Source organism: Barbatula barbatula (assembly GCF_947034865.1).
Source record: "Barbatula barbatula genome assembly, chromosome: 2".
NCBI classification, from domain to species: domain Eukaryota; kingdom Metazoa; phylum Chordata; class Actinopteri; order Cypriniformes; family Nemacheilidae; genus Barbatula; species Barbatula barbatula.
Window position 1 is genome coordinate 11,784,554 of NC_136767.1, and position 21,122 is coordinate 11,805,675.

The 21,122-nt window shown below is 37.3% G+C and overlaps 1 protein-coding gene across 1 annotated transcript in view; it reads right to left on the reverse strand.

Moving 5' to 3' along the window:
• tmem8b (transmembrane protein 8B) overlaps window positions 1-17,073 on the reverse strand; it is a 123,584-nt gene extending 106,511 nt beyond the window's left edge. Inside the window, exon 1 of the mRNA XM_079477871.1 lies at window positions 16,896-17,073. Coding sequence (XP_079333997.1) covers window positions 16,896-16,980 — 85 coding nt within the window. The 5' untranslated portion in view covers window positions 16,981-17,073. The remainder of the gene's footprint in view (window positions 1-16,895) is intronic.
• Window positions 17,074-21,122: the final 4,049 nt, after the last annotated feature.

Consider the following 21,122-nt stretch of genomic DNA (forward strand, 5'->3'; position numbering starts at 1 on the left):
TTTAGATTTTCTGCATCACTGCTGGATACCCAGAGATGAAAAAATTCCAGGTGGATTTAGGGACCCAAATAAAACCAAGTTTTAAAAAACATAAGATAAACAGACTAACTATGTTGTTTAGAGTCAAAAATTCTCTAGTGTTGGTACAGTTGACACATGTGTCTATGGTCACCAACATTTATGAATATACAACAGAGGGTGTATAACATAGAGTGTATATTTAAAGTCGTTCTTTTAAATTGTATTTTTAAAAATACAAATATTCAATGTATCCACTAAATGTAGAAGACATGTTTATTCTGAATATTTTTAAATACATTTTTATGGCAGGTACTGCATAACAATGAGTTTTACCATTATTCACCCCAAAATGAAAATTCTGACATCATTTAATCCCCCTCTTGTCATTTAAAATATGACTTTCTTTCTTCATCAGAATACAAAAGAAGATATTTTGAAGAATTTTCCTAACAAAACAATGGTGGTACCCATTGATTTCAGTATGGACACAAAACCAGTGCAAGTCAATAGGTACCGGTGTTGTTTGGTAACCAACATTCTTCAAAATATCTTATTTTGTGTTCTGAAGAAGAAAGTCATACAGGTTTGAAATGACAAGAGGGTGAGTCAATGATGACAGAATTTTCATTTTTGGGTCAACTATCCCTTCTCACGTGTCTCTTTAGGCACAGCACATCATTGTAAATTCACTGTAATGCAAAGCCTCTCATAGCTCGATAAACTACAAATATTGTATTCCTATAGTATGGATAGTAAATTCTACCCAGCATATTAATTTGCATTTTCACATTCTGCTCTCATAAAGTGAAAATGCTGTATTTACTGCCGTATGTAAATACTTGTATACTTATTATGCATTTGGGACAACATCGATTGATTTCTTGCCTGTGCTGTTTTAAAACCTCCTTATTTAAATGCATCTATAACTGTATGTGATTGTCAGTAAGAAGTGGAGGTCAGTGAACTGAACAGGCTGAGGAAAGAGAGGATGAAGTTCTGTCTTTATGAGGCTGGCCAAGGTGATAAACAGGCCACGATATGAAGGGGGAGGGTGGTTTGATAAACTGGACCCTCTGTGTTATTGCACTGCTTGCAGAGTTGGGCCAAGGGCTTTGACATGAGAACGGCCATCAGTCTCACTCCATCCCACCTCTAAATCGATAGTGACCATCATGAGGATATATGACTGTGGTGGTGGCTTACTTTAATAACAGACAAACATGAAGACATGCCAAGCTACCTCTGCCAGTACAGTGTGTGTTGTGGTTTGTAAGAGAGGAGAAAAATATCTAAGGCGAAAAATATACTGCATGTAGTTGACCTCACTTAGCATCACTTCATGTTTTGCATGCATGCCCATGGGTAGCTGTCAGCGGATTCATCCAGAAATTTGACCTAATGGCAAAAGGTCGGATCCACATTGCAGTTTGCGTCCCAGAATGACTACCAAAAAAAGGTGTAAAACTTTGTGGATGTGAATTTTAGTCGCTCTGTCCAAAGAAAAAAAACAGATCACTTGACAGACATAACTCAAAACATAAAAGAGGACTATAGGGAATGTCTGTTCGCACAAAAAAACTCTCAATATCATTTATTGAGTTGATCCATTGCATTAAAGGGATAATTCACCCAAAAATGAAAATCCTGTCATCATTTACTTACTTAAATGATTGTTTCAAACCTGTATAAGTTTCTTTGTTCTGCTAAACACTAAGGAATATATTTGGAAGAATGTCATCAAGCAAACAGCTATCATTCCACATTGACTCCCATTGTAATTTTTTTATACTATGGCAGTAAAAGGGGGATGAGATCTGTTTGGTTACTGACATTCTTTCAAATATCTTTTATGTTCTTCAGCAGAACAAAGAAACATATACAGGTTTGGAACAACTTGAGGTTTTATAACAGAATTGTAATTTTTGTCAGAAAACTATCCCTTTAAGTTTTGAACCTTTTAAATATTGATATTTTGTAAAGTTGATAAAATTTGTGTGCAACAAATGATTGCGTAAAGTCAGCCATTCAGAATACAGCTTGCAAAATGATTCAGTGCTTTTGAAGATTGTTTTGCAATATGTGCAGTTAGGTGAGTTTGTCAAATTTGTTTAATGTAAGATGAATTCTGTTTTGGTTTACATTCCTCAAGATCAAACATAAAAACATATTTAGCAAATATGCATAACTCCCATACGTTAAAGAAAAGTATACTTCACTTATGTATAAAGCATATATTATACTTCTTAATCCACAAAAATCACATGAATTTATAAAATGTAGTTGAGTAAAGAAGTATGATATAGCCTATGCATTATTTTGTAGGGAAGTAACATTGTTTCTGGTAAATTAAAAATACTTGACCCTTACAAGCACCTTACACCTCCGAAAGGCAGTGTGCTTTCTGCATAACTGGATGGCAGGCATTTTGTAATATGAAACAAAACTATCCTAAAATGATATTTGCACCCTGTGTGAATTAATGATACATGTTAAAGTACATTGTGAGAAAGACATCTTGCTTGTTTAAACAGCCCGATTTGCTTGCCAAAAATATGGCTTTTCTTTTTTAGGGTAAACAATGAGCAAGGAAAGCTCACACAGGGATGAAGTCGAGTCTAAGTTTCAAACTAGGTCAGAGAGCACACAGGGATAAAGCTAAACTGTCTATAGAAGAAAGAACTCATGGAGGATCAGTGGGACCTGGATGAAATACCACGTGCCATCCCTGGTCAGACGGCACGCAAAGCTCAAAGACAGCCAAAAACCTCTGGTCTCTCAAAGTCTTTACATCAGTCATTTGACTACGGACTTACAGCCTTCTATGAAATCTTGAAAAACAATGACTGTCCTATAGTACATGACATGCAGAATACAAGTTTTACTCTTTGGCTTAATACTGCTTCCATTTCCTATTAAAGAGTGTTGTCCCTTAAAGTCTTTTGAGTGGACAACCCAGGGCAGCCACCTGGCTCAGTGTACTGATAGAAACTCAATGTAATGCAGTGTAAGCTATTTCACTGCATACTGTTTAGGAAAGGACCATAAATCAGTGCTACCTTCTTGTCCCATTTGAATTATTCAGACTGTTCTATTCTGAAGGCAAAGAAAGCATATTTGCTTATTATAGAATGACAACAAAGACTGACTTTTCTGCATCCTAGAGAAGACTACATTGAATAAATAAATAATCCAAATAAATAAACAGAAGGATGAAAATGTCTATGTATATGCGCTGATAGAACAAAGAGTTTCTCAGCTTGTGAAAGATACGGTTTTGCATTACAACCATTATTAATAATGAATTCTGAATAGTTAAAAGTTCCTATATCATGCGACAAGTGATGTTCAGGATACACATATAACATATAAAAATATACACATACATGCATATTTAAGAAAAATCTCAAATGAATAACCATGTGTATATAATTATTCTATTTAATTATAATGACTGATAAATATAAATAAATACTTTTCCAAAAAGTATTTCCAAAATATATTTATATATATATATGTGTTTATAAATTAATTTATATTCACAATATGGTATGGTATGGTATGATATATGATATATGATATATGATCATATTATATTATATATTATATTTACATTTACATTTACATTTATTCATTTGGCAGACGCTTTTATCCAAAGCGACTTACAAGTAGTTTTATACAGTGGCACATTACTGCAGAGCAATCAGGGGTAAGGTGTCTTGCTCAAGGGCCCTTCAGTCATGACCTGCTGGCACTGAGATTAGAACCAGCAACCTTCTGATCACAAGCCCAAGCCCAACGCTCTAACCATTAGGCCACAGCTGACCCCCTTATATTATATTATAATATATTATATCATATCATATCATATCATATCATATTATATTATATTATATTATGCAAACACAAACATTTGTTCTGGATTTGATTAATCACGATTAATCATTTCACAGCCCTAATTTCTATATTAGAATACCAAATATATCGAATGGAAAATCAGATGTTGTAAAAGTTAACATTATACTTAATGTTAATACATTAACATGAATATTTAATTTGTATTAATTAACATTAACAACGACTAAGAACGGGGTACTAATATGCTATGCAGTGTAATTTTGTGTTTAGCTTATGTAAGATCTTATTGTAAAGTTTTCCATCCATGATTATGATGTTTACATGAAAAAGCCATTAAAATAAGCATTATAATGCATTACTTTGGCTTCTTAACTTTAGCTTTGTTTGAATTTGATTCTATTTTGTTCGACTTTCTTTTATAAATAATTGATCTAAGAATAATTGATGGACCTCCTGCCTTAGCATGGCTAACCTCCTTAGGCTAGCAGCTGATGACCTTTGCTATTTATATTTGCAAAAGTAGTTCTTAATTCTAAGAAGATAAAATGAAATATTGCCTACCCAATTACTCTAGTCTATACAGAGGTCTTTGCTATACATGTCAAAATCGAGTTGAAATCAAACATATCTTTTCTACATGTAGCGTAGCTATACAATTTGTATAGATCCTTAATAGTAGGCCTATTTACACTTTATTTGTATCTTTTGGAAATTCTTTGTGAGTGAAGTCATTGTGAGAACAATTTTCTGAATCACTGTTATTCGATATAGTTAGAAAACATCAAGAAAATAAATAAACAGGCCAATGCATAGCACCCTCACAGCTTCTTATCACCTTTTCAATGTTCACTAAGCAGACCTAACAGAAAAAGCTTTTGCCTCAGACTGCAACACATCATTTATATCGAGTTGCTAGAAGTCTCTGAATCTGCACTTCATTCATTGGCTGTTTCTCAAAGCCTTATACATAGAGGAACCTTACTTGCCTTTGTGTTGCATGGCAACCTGCTCAGAATTGATGTGGTGATATATAGCCTTAGTTAAAAGACAGAGAGAGTGAGAGGTAAAGATAAGGGCATTGGAAAACATGGAGGAGTTGACAAGATGGAAAAGGGCTTTTTCTGTGACATATCAAGAGTCAGTGCCTCTGTAGAAGTGCGAAAAGCGTGTCACGGCTTTGAGCAGAGGTCAGATTTATGTTTCCGTGTTTAGATGTAACCGCAACATTCCTTTTTACAGTGTTTTGACAGGGAAAGCTGTGCAGGGATAAAAAAAGAGCTTTTCTTTCTTTGAAAAGACCAGCCGCAATATCTCTAATACAGAGAAGAACGCTTGCTTTTTAATTTACTTCAAAGCCTCTGTGTTTTTGTTAGACAAAAAAGATACTCGACCCAAGCCTGCATCTCCTACATTCAGCAATAACAAAATCAGTTGCGAAAGAAAGGTTAAGATTTAGTTATTCATTACTGTAAATATAGTACATGTGCAGGGTGAAAGTCTGCGTATGCAGCACTTTAAAAATGGAGGTGAGGATATATTGATTTGTCCATACGACACAACATCTTTTAAGACCCTAAAGGATTACTGCAGATCGGCACGGGACCATATTTTATACGTAATGGTAAAGTGATTCATTAAGGCATGTGTTGTGCAAGGGGTAGACGACGCAGAGCACACAGTGGTAAGTGCTCTCAAAGCTGGTGTAAAACCAAGGGTAAATTTGATTTTATGTTAAGCACTGGCGTTGACTCAGTGCTCTGTAAATAAACTTTATGGAACAATCAGTTTTAATATTCCAGCGTTTCATCTAATAAAGTTTGCATGATCATTCACTCTGGGGGAAAAGCTCTCAGCCTGCTTTTTAAAGATTTCAAGGTCGCCATTATGATCTTTTTCTAAAAAGTGGCAGCTGTTGGAGCTTGTCATGTGTGTTCACATGTTTCCTGTAATTTCTATATTAGAATTGCAGCATTTGCTGTATTATAAATTTTAAGACTGGGCGATAAATTGAAGACCAATGTTACATTTGACACACAGCCATAAGAAATTAAGCAACAATTGTTTGCTCCATTCATAAATGTTACAAGGAGGTTATTTTTACTATATTAAACACCATTTATTTTAGGGGGGCTGTCACGGACACGCCAATTTCACGATCTCAACTGAGCACACATGCAGCCAATCCGGCAATCACCACACAGAGCAATACACTACTCTGGTCTTGAAAGGACTCTAAAGTTTTGCTACCTGTTACTTACCTTATGGATTACCTACCTCAAAGCTTGCCCTAGTCTTCGTGTCTCCTTGTGTGCTGCTACGTTTCCAAGTCTTCTCAGTGTTCCATTCTACTCATCACTTCCACAGTCACCGTCTCAGTCATCCACCAGCACTGTAATTCTCCTGCAGGATCTTCAAGAACCCAAGTTTGATAATACTTACCAGCCACTGTTCATATCCACCTCAATAAATTCACCTGTTTGGCTTTTACTACTGTGCTCCGAGTCTCTGTTCCGTTACAGAAGACCTGACCCTAACAACATCAGCCAGGCAGGTGCGGATCCATTCTAGGAGCTGGTGGATTCCCAGCTCCATCGCCAGTCACCGCTACATCGTTTCCCCCGCTTCAGGCCAGTCTCATTGTCTCAGTCATGGCTCGGCGGAGAATTGCAATGGCTTCCTCCTGCAATGCTCAATCGCCCTCAAGCTAAAATCTCCTTTATGTTGTCATTGTTAACAGGTCGATCGCTCCAGTGGGCGGAATCTGTCTGGCATCAGAATGGACCTGCCACACGGACCTTAACAACACAGCCAGGCAGGTGCAGATCCGTTCCAGGAGCTGGTGGATTCCCTTCGACGGGTTCTCACATCCACACCGAGTCCAACAACTGCACCAGCTCCATCACCCATCACTACTGCATCGGCTACCCCACTTTACGCCCATCCATGGTCCACCTGGCGCCCTACTGTGGCTCGGCGGAGGATTGCAACGACTTCCTCCTGCAATGCTTACTCGTCCTCGAGACCTCCACCTCCATAGAAAGTCCCATTTAGAAGCGATCTGTGGAAGTACCAGACGCTTATGCCCTCTTCAGCAACATTTTGTGTCCCCAGACCTACCTCCGAGCTTCCCCTAGTCTCCGTGACTCCTTGTGTGCTCCTGATTATTTTTATAATGAATACAATTTTTTCTTGTTATACCATTGGTAAAAATGTACATATATATATATATATATATATAAACAAACAATATTGATAAAATCTATTTTACTTGATACATTTTAAGTATGTGGAAAGTACATTAAAACATTTCACTAAACTTTAAACTTAAAGTTGCGGTTATACTGTATATTGTATGCTTTTATTTTATTTTAATCAGAGCATTTCATCAGCAGTACTGATTTTGGATGAGTGGCAGCTGTTAGAACCGATCATGCTCAATTTCCTAATGTCTCTCCATTTTCTGTAAAAGTGCAGTTTTTCACAGTGGCGTTTTTCAGGCACTCGTGATGTGTTTAGAGCTATGTGGATGAAACCGCCAGTGGCCATCAAGAAAGATGAGCACACTTATCTAATAAAATTACAAGGTAACAGCGAGTAAAAGATAAAATGTGAGATAATGAAGGACAGGGGTTTTTCACAGAAATGAGAAGCAGATGATGGGGGTGAAAAGTAATCCAATTATGTAGCTCCCAAGAGGAAGGTCGGCGAATAATTTTATAAGGGTTCAGAGCAGGTCATTAGGCATTTTATAACATTATAACATAATTTGATGACTACAAGGGATATTTCTTTTGGTTATTTTCCAGAGGCTTTCAACTCTATGACTTCAGACGCAGATCTGTCAGAGGTGGTATGATGGCTGTAATATGTTCTAAAGCTGCAGGGACAGAAGGACACCCACTGACACTCCAGAGCCAAGAGATATCCTGTCTGCAGATTAATGGCCCAGGGGTCACATTGATCTCTGTTGTGGGACTTATTTTGTTTGATCCATGGTTATGCTTTAATGAAAAAATTGTCTATTAGTTTACTTTATTATGTAGCATGATGTGAGAAACTGAATGCACGTCCACAATAAAAATTCATATTCAATAAAGGATACTGTAGTTCACTCAAAAGTGAAAACTCACCCTCATCCATTGATTAAAGCCTATCTGACTTTACTTGCATTGGATTAGCCCTGTTCATTGTATTGTTCAATATGTAGAAAAGAATAGCAACAAAAAGACTATTCATATTTTGCACCACAGAAAACTTGAAAAAATGAAGTACGCAGGATTTTACGATTTTGCATCTCAATTGTTATACGAGCTGGCTTATTCATATCCATTGGCACACTATGAATACGATTATAAACGACATATTGTAGCCCTTCCCCTAACCCCACCAACAAATCTAACATCACTGGCTCGAAAGCAAATAGTACCAATGAGATGGTATTTTGAATCATACATTTTGTTATTAGTTATTTAGTTATTTGAGATAGAAATCTTATTAAAACAAATTGTAATTTAGGCGCCAGTACAATACCATAAAATAAGAGTTTTGAAGCGTTCAAAACTTTTTTTTTTGTTGACGTTTTTCCACATTTAAAGAACAGTAAAATTCCATAAAATTGTAGGTATATTTATGGGTAAGAAAATTATAAAAAATAACAATAAAAAAATATTCAAATGTTTTGAATAAATGTATACTTTAATCAAACATGCAAACTATCTAAAAAAGGTAGATATAAACAAGATTTTAAATAAGAAACACTTTATAGCAATATGACACTGTGTAATAGTACACTGGCTCTCAACAGTATTTTCCTTTTAGCCATTTAGACGTTAGCCGTACGAATAGCCATTTATAAAAGCCTGTTAGCATTGTTTCAATTGCAAACTCACAGATGAAGGATTTGCTCTTTAATGTTCACTCTTTATGCGTCAAACCTATAAAAAGACCAGTCCTGCCAGGCTCATTTACTCCTGCCAAAATTGAAGCCTTGTCTCTGGCGTTTGGCATATTGCACCTGACAGGACCCAGGGCAAAGACCGAGAGCCAATTTCAGCTTCTTGGCAGAGTAGCAGCGAGAGTTCGGTGTGGCCTTGCTGAAAGGTAAAAGATCGTAATAAAGACGATGTGAGGTTTTAATATTAATGTTAGCAAGGGTGAAAATGGAGACGTAGGATCAGGTAGGAGCAATTGAGAGAGCACTCAGAGAGCCCATGAAACGAGGTGTCAGCGAGGACTGGAGATTGGAGAACGCTTCACCTGCTGGGTCTGGCTGTTCTGAGTGTACGCTGTGTGTATGTGTTATTGGCTGATTGAAGATTGTGTGACTAGCAGAGTGTGCAAAATACCCAAGCACTTGAATCATTCAATATTCAAATGCTATGAAATGGGATGAAAATTTTAACATTGAAAGTTGCACATCCACTGTAGCCATACTCATTATAAAAAGAAGGCCACAGTTTTAATATAGCTATATGTTTTAATATAGGAATAAAAATGCTTGTGTAATATAGAAATCAATGCGTTCTAGTATGACTAAAGATATAATTCTAACAATATTAATAAAATTTTATTCTGTTCTCTAACACTTAAATACACAATTAACCCATTTTATTGTTAAAATACCTGTTCTCATCTTTTTTGTTAGAGCCTCTTCTTAGATTTATCATTTCTAAATGTCAATCCTTACGTTCCCTTTGATTTTCATCTGATGCAGTCAGTGCACTCGGATCTAATGCTCGGAGTCTAAAGAAATCTTCCCCCTATTGATTTCTTCTTTTGCCTTCTTTTGACACATGCAGACCCCCTTAGGGGAGTTTCCTCGTGCCCAGGTGCCCCCCCGTAGTCTACTCAGGTCATGAATCATTCAGGGCATCATCTGCTGAATAGAGACCTACATCGACTGCAGCGCAAACAGGCAACACAGGTTCAAAAGTCTGGTTGGATCTGCTTTAAGATGTATGGATTAAATGTATTTTTTAAAAAGACTAGATGAATTAGACTTTTCATCTTGTTTTAAAGGAAATATATTTAGAAGAAGTAATTGTAAAACTCATTTAAGTAACGATTAAGATTTTACACCATGGAACCAAAACAGTACCAATACTGCTTTAGATGCACAAGTGAAAATGTTTTTAATCTAAATTATCATCAAATAAAGTAAAATATATTAATATTACTCATCAATTTATTACCAAACCATGTAACATTAACTTGATATAGGCTGAAATATTACATTTCTATTTAAGTCATATCTACAGCAGCCACAAAAAACGAATTAATCAACGCTGAAAGTAAACCCCTATTTTATGTATTCTACGTCGTGATGGGTTTCACCTTGAGTAGCTTTGCTCATGGTTCATAAAGAACCCGTCCATGCTGGCATCGGATTAATTCGGCTACTGTCTGACATATGCATTTGCAGCCATGGATTCTGAGTAGACATGCATAACCTTTGATATCAACAGCACAAGATATGAAAAGTATTTTGTCTTTCCATTAAAAATGTATAAGCCTATTTATTTTTTTATTGTTAATATGCAGGATTGTTATGGTAAGCAGAATATATAAATGTATTTAGAAACTTTTTTTAGGTCTCACAAGCTGAGAACCACTGCTCCGAGGACGGTAGTTAAAATATTAGCATTTATAGAAAGCAAAGCTTAAAGAGAGAGAGATCAAGATAAATGTACATTACTAAATCTTTTAGAAAGAAGTATTTTTTTTCTCATTTTTAGCTTTAAGCATCATAAATGATGCATCTGTAATCAGTATGACAAGTATCGCATTACAGCGATAAAACATTTCAATACTCGCATATATTTTTATGGCAGGTCTGCCTATATGTTAACACAAGGCTAGTTCAGAAGGCCCTTGTGGGGCTGTTTCAGACATTATGAATTGCCCTTTTAAAAGGCTGCAGCAGAAAATCCATGTGACGCATGGGCATTGCATAAGCAATCAAAACAGAAGGAGAGAAGAGGAGATGTCAGTGCCCTGCCTAGGCCTGATGGAAATAAGCTCAACACCCTCCTCAAAAAGACACAACAAAGACAGACTTGGCACCCTCTCCTACACACACACACAGAGTGCAGCAGCTCTGTGACTGTGTATAGGAATCCCCTCTGTGAGCCTAAAGCTAATGGGCCTCTAGTGCGTTGATAATAATTCATGATAATAAGATGTATGATGAATGATGTTGTTACTGTGCGAGCATAGGCGGCAGAAAAGTTTCTCCATTTTCTTTTCCGCTCTGAGTGATTCGTCCCCATCCCTTCAAGTATTCGGACTATCTGCCCGCAATTTTGTCTGTCAAGCCTCGGTTGTGCAAACCGGCTTCTCTGCAACCAGCCGTTCAGGATGGCCGCGGGCAAAGCAGCTGTCAGCCTCGCTTTCTCGCTTTTCTTGCTCTGCCTCTCTCTGTTTCTCCTTCCTGTCCGTGTCACTCTCTTAGCATTCATGAACATTCTCTCTTCATTTATCTCTCACTTTCTTTCTGAGAAGAGATGTTGTTTGCAGAAGTCTTAATAAAAGAGTGGCAGCACCCGTTTCATTATTAAAGGGATAGTTCACCCAAAAATCATGTATCATCATTTATTTACTTATCTTTGAGTTGTTCCAAATCTGCATACATTTATTTATATTGTTGATATTTGGAAGATGCTTATAATCGAATAGTTCTTGGACCCCGTTGCCTACCATAGTAGGAAAAACAATGTTTTTTGTTCTGTTGAATGCAAAAGAAGATACTTTGAAGAATGTAGGACAGCAAACAGTTCTGGGGAACTTTTATTATGTCCTACTATGGTAGTCAAACAGACAAATCTGTCTGGTTATAGGCGTTCTTCCTACTATCTTTCTGTGAATTCATCAGAACAAAAAAATGTTTACAGGTTTGGAACAACTATAGGGTGAGTAATTCATGACTATCCCTTTAAGCTCAGACACATCGACAGTATATTCTTCTCTCATTCCGTCCGTTTACACATCAAAAGCAGGTGCGCACTTTTCCCCACCAAGAACGATCACAAGGATCCCAGAGGAAACTTTAGTTTGGCTGGTGCTGGATTACTTGTGGATTAGTGCTCCTAATGGCTCATGATCGCCCCTAAATCCCATCAATCCTTCTCATCGGAAACAAGAAGAACCGAACGGAAATCACAAAAACCCAACTCACTCAAATCGGAATTTCCCCTAGCGCTGGTTTTCTGGAGGCAAAACCGCTTGTTAACAGTCTATCAATTTTTCCCGACGCGCTCTGTAATCAAGAACAGATTCTTTGAGATTCAAAGCAAGAAGTTTCCTCTCCATTCAGTTCCACTAATTAATGTTTGCTCGAGGATGAGAGAAATGTGTCGCGGTAACCTTTCGCGGCGTGCCCCGTGAATTGGAGGATGATGCTGTGGAGAGCGTGCGCGCGAGTGAATAAGCGAGCAGAAGAGATCCTGATGAGAAATGAAGAGCTTTTTTCCCCTGGTAGCAGTTGGCGACTCAGTAAGGAAACGGATGCACCGAGCTGAGTGCAATTAGCAAAGTGGCCCTGATGCCAAAAATCACACCGAGAGGAGCAGAGGCCAACAGAACAGCCCTCAGGAGAATAACACAAGCCTCCATGTAGCGCATGCGGGAACATCACACCTTATGTGTTCTCGTTCCAACAAAAGAAATAAGAATATTGAACAAACGCACTGCATCAAAATGGGGAACTCAAAAGAAATGCAATCAATCATATTTTGTCCTCCTGTATGTAACAACTTGATAAGCATTTCAAGAGATCTCACTTGCTCAAGCACCATCGGTGTCAGTTAACGTACGTAATACGTTTTTGGTTTTCAGTGTTTTTGCGAACCTAGCAAGTGATTCATGGCACGGATAGCTTGGCAGTAATGACAAACGAAATGAATGACAAACAGGGCATCTGATGCAGATAAAATAAAGTCCAAGTCATAAAACTGTCATCTTCAAAAAACGTCTTCAGCTTCATCAATTACCTACTGCGCTCCTTGACAGCCATTAAAATGCAGAGAAGCAGCAAGCAAAAAGATCTGAGAATTATCATTTTCTCTCACTCCGCAATTGATGGGTTCTTTTTAACAAGGGCTTCTATACAAACATGTATCAGAACTCTGTTGCGTGTGTGAACAGTAACGGAAAGGTACCCGTGCAATAATGTAACATGACAAGGTCAATTATTCTGTATACTGTATGTCGATGACAGCATTATTCAAAGAATATAATTTCCTTGCAAAAATATTTTTTAATGACATTTTGTACACAATATTCACATTTATTTTCTTAATGGATTTTTTACTGAAGCCGATCATTATTTTCACTGTCAGGCTGACCTTTAGAGCTGTCAGCTATATGTTCTAGGATTCTAGACAGAGCTAACCTGGCCTGAATTTAAGCACAGTGATCATAAATTCATAATTATTCATTTTTGCTTAATAATATTGAAAGGGATGAATTTCTGATCTCACACTCTCAAGGTTTCTGATGGCCCATGGAAAATGTCTGTTCTTATACCAGTGATCCCTCATTTTTGGCACCTGTTTTACCCTCACTGCACTGGGACTAAAGCTGTGAAGCAAATGAAAATCAGCAAATTACAAGAAATCTTTATTAGCTACGACTTAATTAAAGTCATCGCAGAGCCATCAGCTGTGTGCCAGGCTTTAGGAGACTTTGCTGTTTACCAAATGCACATTGAAACCAAACCCGCTTGTGTGTACATTTTTTGTTTCATTCAGCAAATTTAATTAGTTTTTGCCTTGCATTCAGGAGACACATCATTACTGTTGTTCAGTGTTTTTGAACAGCAATTTATCGTCAATACATTAAAGACAAATGAAGATCATTGTTATTCTCAATAAAGAGAAATGTTAGTCCCATACACAAGATGTCCGAACAGAAAAGAGACAAAGAGAGAAAAACTGAAAGTGAATCTGAACACGGAAAATGTGTCGTATTGTGTTGAAGCAAATCAATTTGAACACAGTTATTAATATGTTATTTAAATTATCAACATTTATAATATAAAGCATTTTCTTAATTTATAATTTTTTCTTGCTGTCATAGGACACATGTACAGATTATTTGTCAACTACCCACATATGCTTTTTATTTTGTATAAATAAAAGTTTATGCAGGGGTACACATACTGTTTATGAAAAATGATATCATCCATGTTATTTTTTGCTGACTTCCAGCCCTTTCCCATCATTACTCAGCCACGGTTCTAACTCCCATTTATCAACCATCTTAAGAACTTTCAGCCCGTGTACAATTTAGACATCACAATACCAGACTTCCATTAAAGACTTCTAGATTAGTAGCTCGGTGCTGCGCATATTGAATTATGCGATGGCGTCGCATCAGTCAGAAAGCAATGACGAGCGTTCATCGGACTGCGCAAAGTAATGAAGCCCTAAATCTCCCCGCGGGGGTTATTGTGGCGCCGTTCTTATTCCAGCGTTTTAATTGATTTCGGACTCGCTCACGAGTAATGCTGGATTCACACAGTACACGGCCGTCACATCTGTCCAGTTCATTTCCACAGGGAAACAAGCGGTAAGCAGCAACGCGGGTGCTTGTGCATCTAAAATCCTTCAACTTCCGCGCGCACGGCTCTGTGCGGCATGCGCAGCCAAAGATACAAATATTTTATCTTTGTGTGAATGTCAGCGGCAGCCACATCTGTTTAAAGGCGGCTGCCGCGCGGCAATTCCACCGCTAGTGTGAATCCAGCATAAACTCGATATGCGATGCTGCACGGCCGTAGACCTCAAAAAGTTGATGAAACTGCAGAGATCGTTTTGGGTTATTACAATATCGGCGACGCTTAGCTAAAATAATAATTTGTGATCTCGAAATCTTTGTGGGATTTTAAAGTCATACAAAACGTTGCACAAAAACGAAATATGTAGAGACGTTATTCTTTGCCTGCGTTCACACAGTCAAAGTACTGTCTCTCTATCAATTGCACAACAAAAGTTATTCTCAAATCATCATTCACTTAAACTATATCTGCTGGCACAGATCAAAAGGTGCTGCTGCCACAACAACTGCTGTCATCCTCATCACTTTAACTGAGTTAAATTCAATAATAACACACCGCCTACTCACACAGTAAACGTAAGTGTTAAGTAATGTACAACCACTCAATGCAAAGCATCCCTTCACGGGCCATGTATCTGGCCTCTCAGGCATGCTATGCTTTACGTAACATAAATGTCACTCTCACACCTAAAGCACTAACAAGGTGAAGGAATATTTTTACATCACTGTGTCACACAGTGGATGGATGGATGGATGGATGGATGGATGGATGGATGGATGGATGGATGGATGGATGGATGGATGGATGGATGGATGGATGGGTGGATGATAGATAGATAGATAGAGAGAGAGAGAGAGAGAGAGAGAGAGAGAGAGAGAGAGAGAGAGAGAGAGATAGAGAGATAGATAGAGAGATAGATAGATAGATAGATAGATAGATAGATAGATAGATAGATAGATAGATAGATAGATAGATAGATAGATAGATAGATAGATAGATAGATAGATAGATAGATAGATAGATAGATAGATAGATAGATAGATAGATAGATAGATAGATAGATAGATCAGCTGAGGCAGTCCTCTCTTTCTTCCACAGTCACAGTCCAGCTCTTTGTCTATGTCTGTCACATTGAACTGTTTTCTTTGGTCTGCTCTTACTCACACTCCCATGAGACTATATGGCTCATTGGTCTTGCTCCTTTGTTCATTCCGGTCCTTCCTTACGTCAATAATGTGATCAATGCGAGCCTTCAGCAAAGTCCTGTGACTGGCATAGCTCCTTGTTACATATATCATGCGATGTTTTGATTTTGTTTCATATAAATCTCATTAGAAACAAGAACATGGGAAATAAAACAACAGAATATTGCTGTGACGAATAAAGCTCAATGCACTGTAGTGAACAATGAGGTCAAAAGGTTTAAAAAACACACTCTGTGTCTGCAAGGAGTTTGATTTAAATTTCTTAGGCAACAAATACATTGCCTAAGAAACATTGCCGACAACAAGTATAGCCTTTTCAGTTATTGTTGTTTGTTATTAAGAAATGAAAATTAGCTATTTAAATGCGATCATTTTTGTTATAGAGAACAAAATCGAGTGTGAATGGGATAAAAATAGACGGTCGAGCTTTCATCTCAGTCTCGGAGATCAAGTGCGTCTGACACGGAAAAGAATGTAAAGCACACAATCCATCAGATGCGCTTTCAGGAAGGCGAACGCAGGTATTGTCTTGCTCTGGCAGACAGATTAACTTCCTTATCGATGTGATCTACAAATGCACACCGTCTCAAGATAAACAAGAAACAGCTCGCTTCTCTTTAAGCGCTATCAAGCATTTGATGACTAGAGGTAAGACACTAAACTTACATACTGACATTAAAAAGCAATAACTGGATAATTGGCCTGCATATTTCCCGAAGGCAAGTGATGCGCTTTGGCGAACACGTTTATTCTTGGTGAATGACGGGGAAACTAAAAACTGCATATTGGCTTCAACAACGTTTAATTAAAACAGTACAGAGCGTATACACGAGGGGCGTGAGAAACGATTGATAATGCAGCAGTCTGGTGAGTTACCATATTTCCCAAAAGAATCATAGTTTATCACATTTACTTTGCTTTTTAGTTTGGCCATATTATAACACGATAAGAAGACCCTGTGTGCAGAACCAACCACTTCTCGGAATTACCCAGCACGCGCACTTCAGAAGCGAATGTTCTCAAGAATCCCTGCAGAATACTACGCTGTGGTCTTCGCTTTATTCTCGGCGATGTGCATAGCACAACATTACATGTCAAAAAGACAACAGCGAAAAGAAGAGCGTTCCACCTGCTACGCGGCCGGCATCTCTTCAAAGTGCACTAGCGTTAACGAAAGCCATACTGTGAAATAGTTCAGCACCAGCACAAAGGACAGCTCCACTGCATCAACACACTTGAGCCGTCACTGAAAGACTCACCTCCGAGAGAGCAGAGCAAGGTGTAAACAAGCAACAGGATCTCCAGGCGGCCCATTCCCGTCCTAACCCCGTCCAGCCACCACATCGTGATAAACCGACTGTTTACGCGCCGACGGCACGAACGTGATTTTATATCGCTACGGTTGCCCACATTTTCAGGTCTAGCAAAGGACCAGCTGTTTGCGCATGACGTAATATTGAAGAGGCTATTCCGAGAAAGCTCCGCCCTTTTTCTACTGTTATTGGAGGTTTAGCACACATCCATTCAATTCATTGGACGACGGCAACGTCAGTCAAGCGGACTGGCGTCTTTCTCTGTCCTGGTAGGAGAAATGAGCGGTTCTGTAGGATAAATAACCAGCATCGCAAGTTTACTTCCTCTGTCGAGACAACTCACAGCAATAGTATTTCGTTTCTTTCATAAATTCCTTAGTCGTTGGAAAATAATTTCCTCTTTTATGTAATCTTAACATAGTATGGAAAAATGTGCTAGACATTTTGTTTCGTTAATGCGTTTGTATTTTTACAATAGCATAATGGTAGGCTCTATATTTGTATTGCTGACCGGTAGGTAACTATAAAGCAAAACACTATTATTCGGCCCTTATATAGAATTATTTTTGAAGCTTTGTATTACCTGTTGTAATATCAAGGAGGGGCAAATACTGCCATCTGTTGACCGCTGATATAAAGTAATCAAATATGACACACAAAACTCTTTATATTTACTATATTTACTCTTGACTTAACTGCAGTAAATCTGCCTGTTTAGTTCTATTTTCAGCATTGCACAAACTGTTTTTTTCTGAATTGATGTTAAAATGTTACGTATATATAGCCTACATTATTCTTAAAAACAGATAAAAAGATAAATAGTTCGACGTTTTGGCCAGTCAGAAGCTTAGAAAAAATGTTGACAACATGTAAAGCCCGAAATGAGCTCATGGCACATTACCTTAAGTTCACAAGGATTCATGTTTTTAAAATGAGCTTGTGTCACCAATAGATCACTTTCAGGGGCAGTAAATGTGCAACCAGGAAAATGTCTTGGTTATAAACAATCTTTTTACTCCTCTACGTAAACGGTTTTTCAGTGAGAAGCAGTGAAAGCAAATCATTTCTATGGTTTGCGACCTTTAAATGCGAGACAATAAAGCATTGGTAGAAACATGGCTAGACACAATTCCGTGTAAAGATGGCACGATATATAACAAGTTACAAAATAGAACCAACTCATAAATAGAACAACTATTACATTTCTGTTCTGTCTTCTATTTTTTGCTCCATTAAGCAAAAATAATCATTTTTAATACGCATGTTTTGAATGATTCTGAATAAAATATTATTCATACGTGTAAACATGTTAAGCGCAGCCACGAGCATTTATAAACTTAGTCATCAACGGACTGCACTTACTAATTCTCACCACAAGATGTCTCACTCGCCCAGCAATTTGTAGTGACATGAAAAAAACTGTTGCTTTCCGTTCGTGTACTACACTCATTGGACCTACACACTGTTTTTTTTCTTTCTTGATGATCTTTTATTCATTGTATCATAGAATACTACTATTTTGTATTGTTGTTATATTGTATGTTAAAAAATAGTATAAAATACTCTAGGCTACACCAAAAGTCAGCTACGAGAAAATTACACATAGCAGCTTAATAAAAGGCCCATGCAGGATTGGTCCAATGAATCAATAAAATATAAATAACTGCTCAAATTCATATAGGGTTATACTTTAAAGTGAAAGTTCACCCTCTTGTCTTGACAAACCTGTATGGCTTTCTTTCTTCCAAAGAACACAAAAGAAGATATTATGAAAAATGTTGTTGACCGAACAGCGATGGCATCCATTCACTTGCATTGGTTTTGTGTCCATACCATACAAGTCAATGGCTGCCACCGCAATTCGGCGGAGAATCAACATTCTTCAAAATATCTTCTTTTGTGTTCTGCAGAAGAAAGAAAGCCATACAGGTTTGAAATGACAAGAGGGTGAGTCAATGATGATTTTTCATTTTTGGGTCAACTATCCCCCTTTTGTTGTAAACATGAATAATTTTGGTAAGCTTTTGGTTTTGTCTGAATAAATACCTTAACCACATTTACCATTTTGTACCAACCCGAAATTTTGATATTTGAATAAACCTGAGGAGTCATTAAAATATTGTGCAAGCATGCCCTCCGACATCACTTTGAGAACTGCTGTATTAGCATACATTCATTTAATGCTTACGAAAAACAATAAAACACCTATTTATTTATTTCAGCTGCCTTCAAGCAATAATTTGCTTAGTCTTTTCATCCAGGATATTTTAATTTACTCTTAGGCCATTTACTGGTTCAAATCTCAGTGCCAGCAGGTCATGACTGAAGTGCCCTTGAGCAAGGCACCTTACCCCTGATTGCTCTGCAGTAATGTGCCACTGTATAAAACTGCTTGTAAGTCGCTTTGGATAAAAGCATCTGCCAAAGGAATAAATGTAAATGTAGTTATTGTTTATCTGTCAAACAACATCACTGGTTTTGATCAATCTTAATTTACCCCAGATGCTTCTCTGTAAGCCTGAGGATCTTTTTCATATTGGTTTACTTTGGCCAGCAACACCCCCCCATCCACCCCCTCATGTGCTCAGACTGTTTTCAGAGCTGCATGAATTCAACCCCTTGGAATGGAATTGGGATCAGTGGGAAAAGTGTGTGTGTGTGCGTATGGTGTTTAGGTAAGGCCACCCACATCATCTGCATGCTTATTCAGCACTTGTGGTCTCTCTTTATGTCCTCCCTGGTAAGTCTACATAAACCGATGACTCATATAAAACAGTAAAGTACAATTTTTCACTACATTTGGCATTTAAAGTAAATAGAGTTTTTCATTATACGCTTTGTTTCTGAATTTAATGCATAATGTTTTAGTCCTGCTGGCTTCCATGTCTTTTTTCTGCCTGTCTGTCTATGTATCAGTTGATGGTGTAATTATCTTACCTTACAGACAAGTTGTAAACACAAGATTAAAGAACACTTTTCCTGATGTGTTCCTGATGACACCCACCATTTGTTCTACACGTCAACGCTGCATCTACAAAGTGAACATTTCAGTGGTTTGGAGCAACCTCTACCAGTTTTAATAAAAATCATGTTCTCTATGCAGTCAATAGCATATCAACTGTCTTATACTGCAAAAACGCTGTGCTGATACTGGACACTACGTTTAAACATTAATTCAGCATTTTTTTTTTTTGTTTATAGTTTTACATATACAATTTAAGTTTAACAACATCCTGGGAAACAAACTAAATCATGATCTAAATCATGTTCATTCAAATAGAACACAAATTTCTGTGGTGTTAAAGGGATAGTTCACCCAAAAATCTTAATTCTCTCATCATTTATTCACCTTCGAGTTGTTCCAAATCTGTATACATCCTGATGAACACAGAGAAAGACATTTGGAAGAATGCTTATAACCAAACATAGTAGTATGTTTTATAATTCTTTTGTTCTGTTAAACACAAAAATATATATTTTGAAGAATGTAGGACAGCAAACAGTTCTGCTGCACTTTTGACTAGTTTTTTGAAACCATGGACATTTTTGGTACTATGGTAGTCAATGGGCTCCAGGAACTGTTTGGTTACAACATACAAGTATTCGTCCAAATATCTTTCTTTGGGTAGTAATTTGTGTTGTAATTTATACAGGTTTGGAACAACTAGTGAGTGAGTAATTCATGACAGTATTAGTTATGAATTCATTCATTTTTGTGTGAACTATCCCTTTAAAGTGCTTAGCCTATTTCCTGCGTTTCAGAAATGTGCGTGTTGATTGTCATTTTTGGGCAGATATGTTGGCATCACATTGGGTCACTTTTGTCTTGGTAAATATGGTCAAGAAAGGCTGGGGTTTTTCAACCTGTTGTTGGATAAAATATGCACAAACTCAACATTTGGTTTTATATTTACTTCTGCCAGGTTGTTTCAGACTAAACGCTGGCTTGTTTTATCCCATGCTATGGACATATATATATATATATATATATATTGAAGCAAATTATTGAGTTTGTTCGTATTTTACCCAACAATGGGATGAAACAACCCAGCATTTCTATAAGTAAAAAATATGACTAAAGTAAAAATATATAATATATTTAGTGTATACTGAATTGTACTGAACCAGCTGTATAGGTAAAAAGACGTCAAAACTGAATGAAGAGCTTTTTAT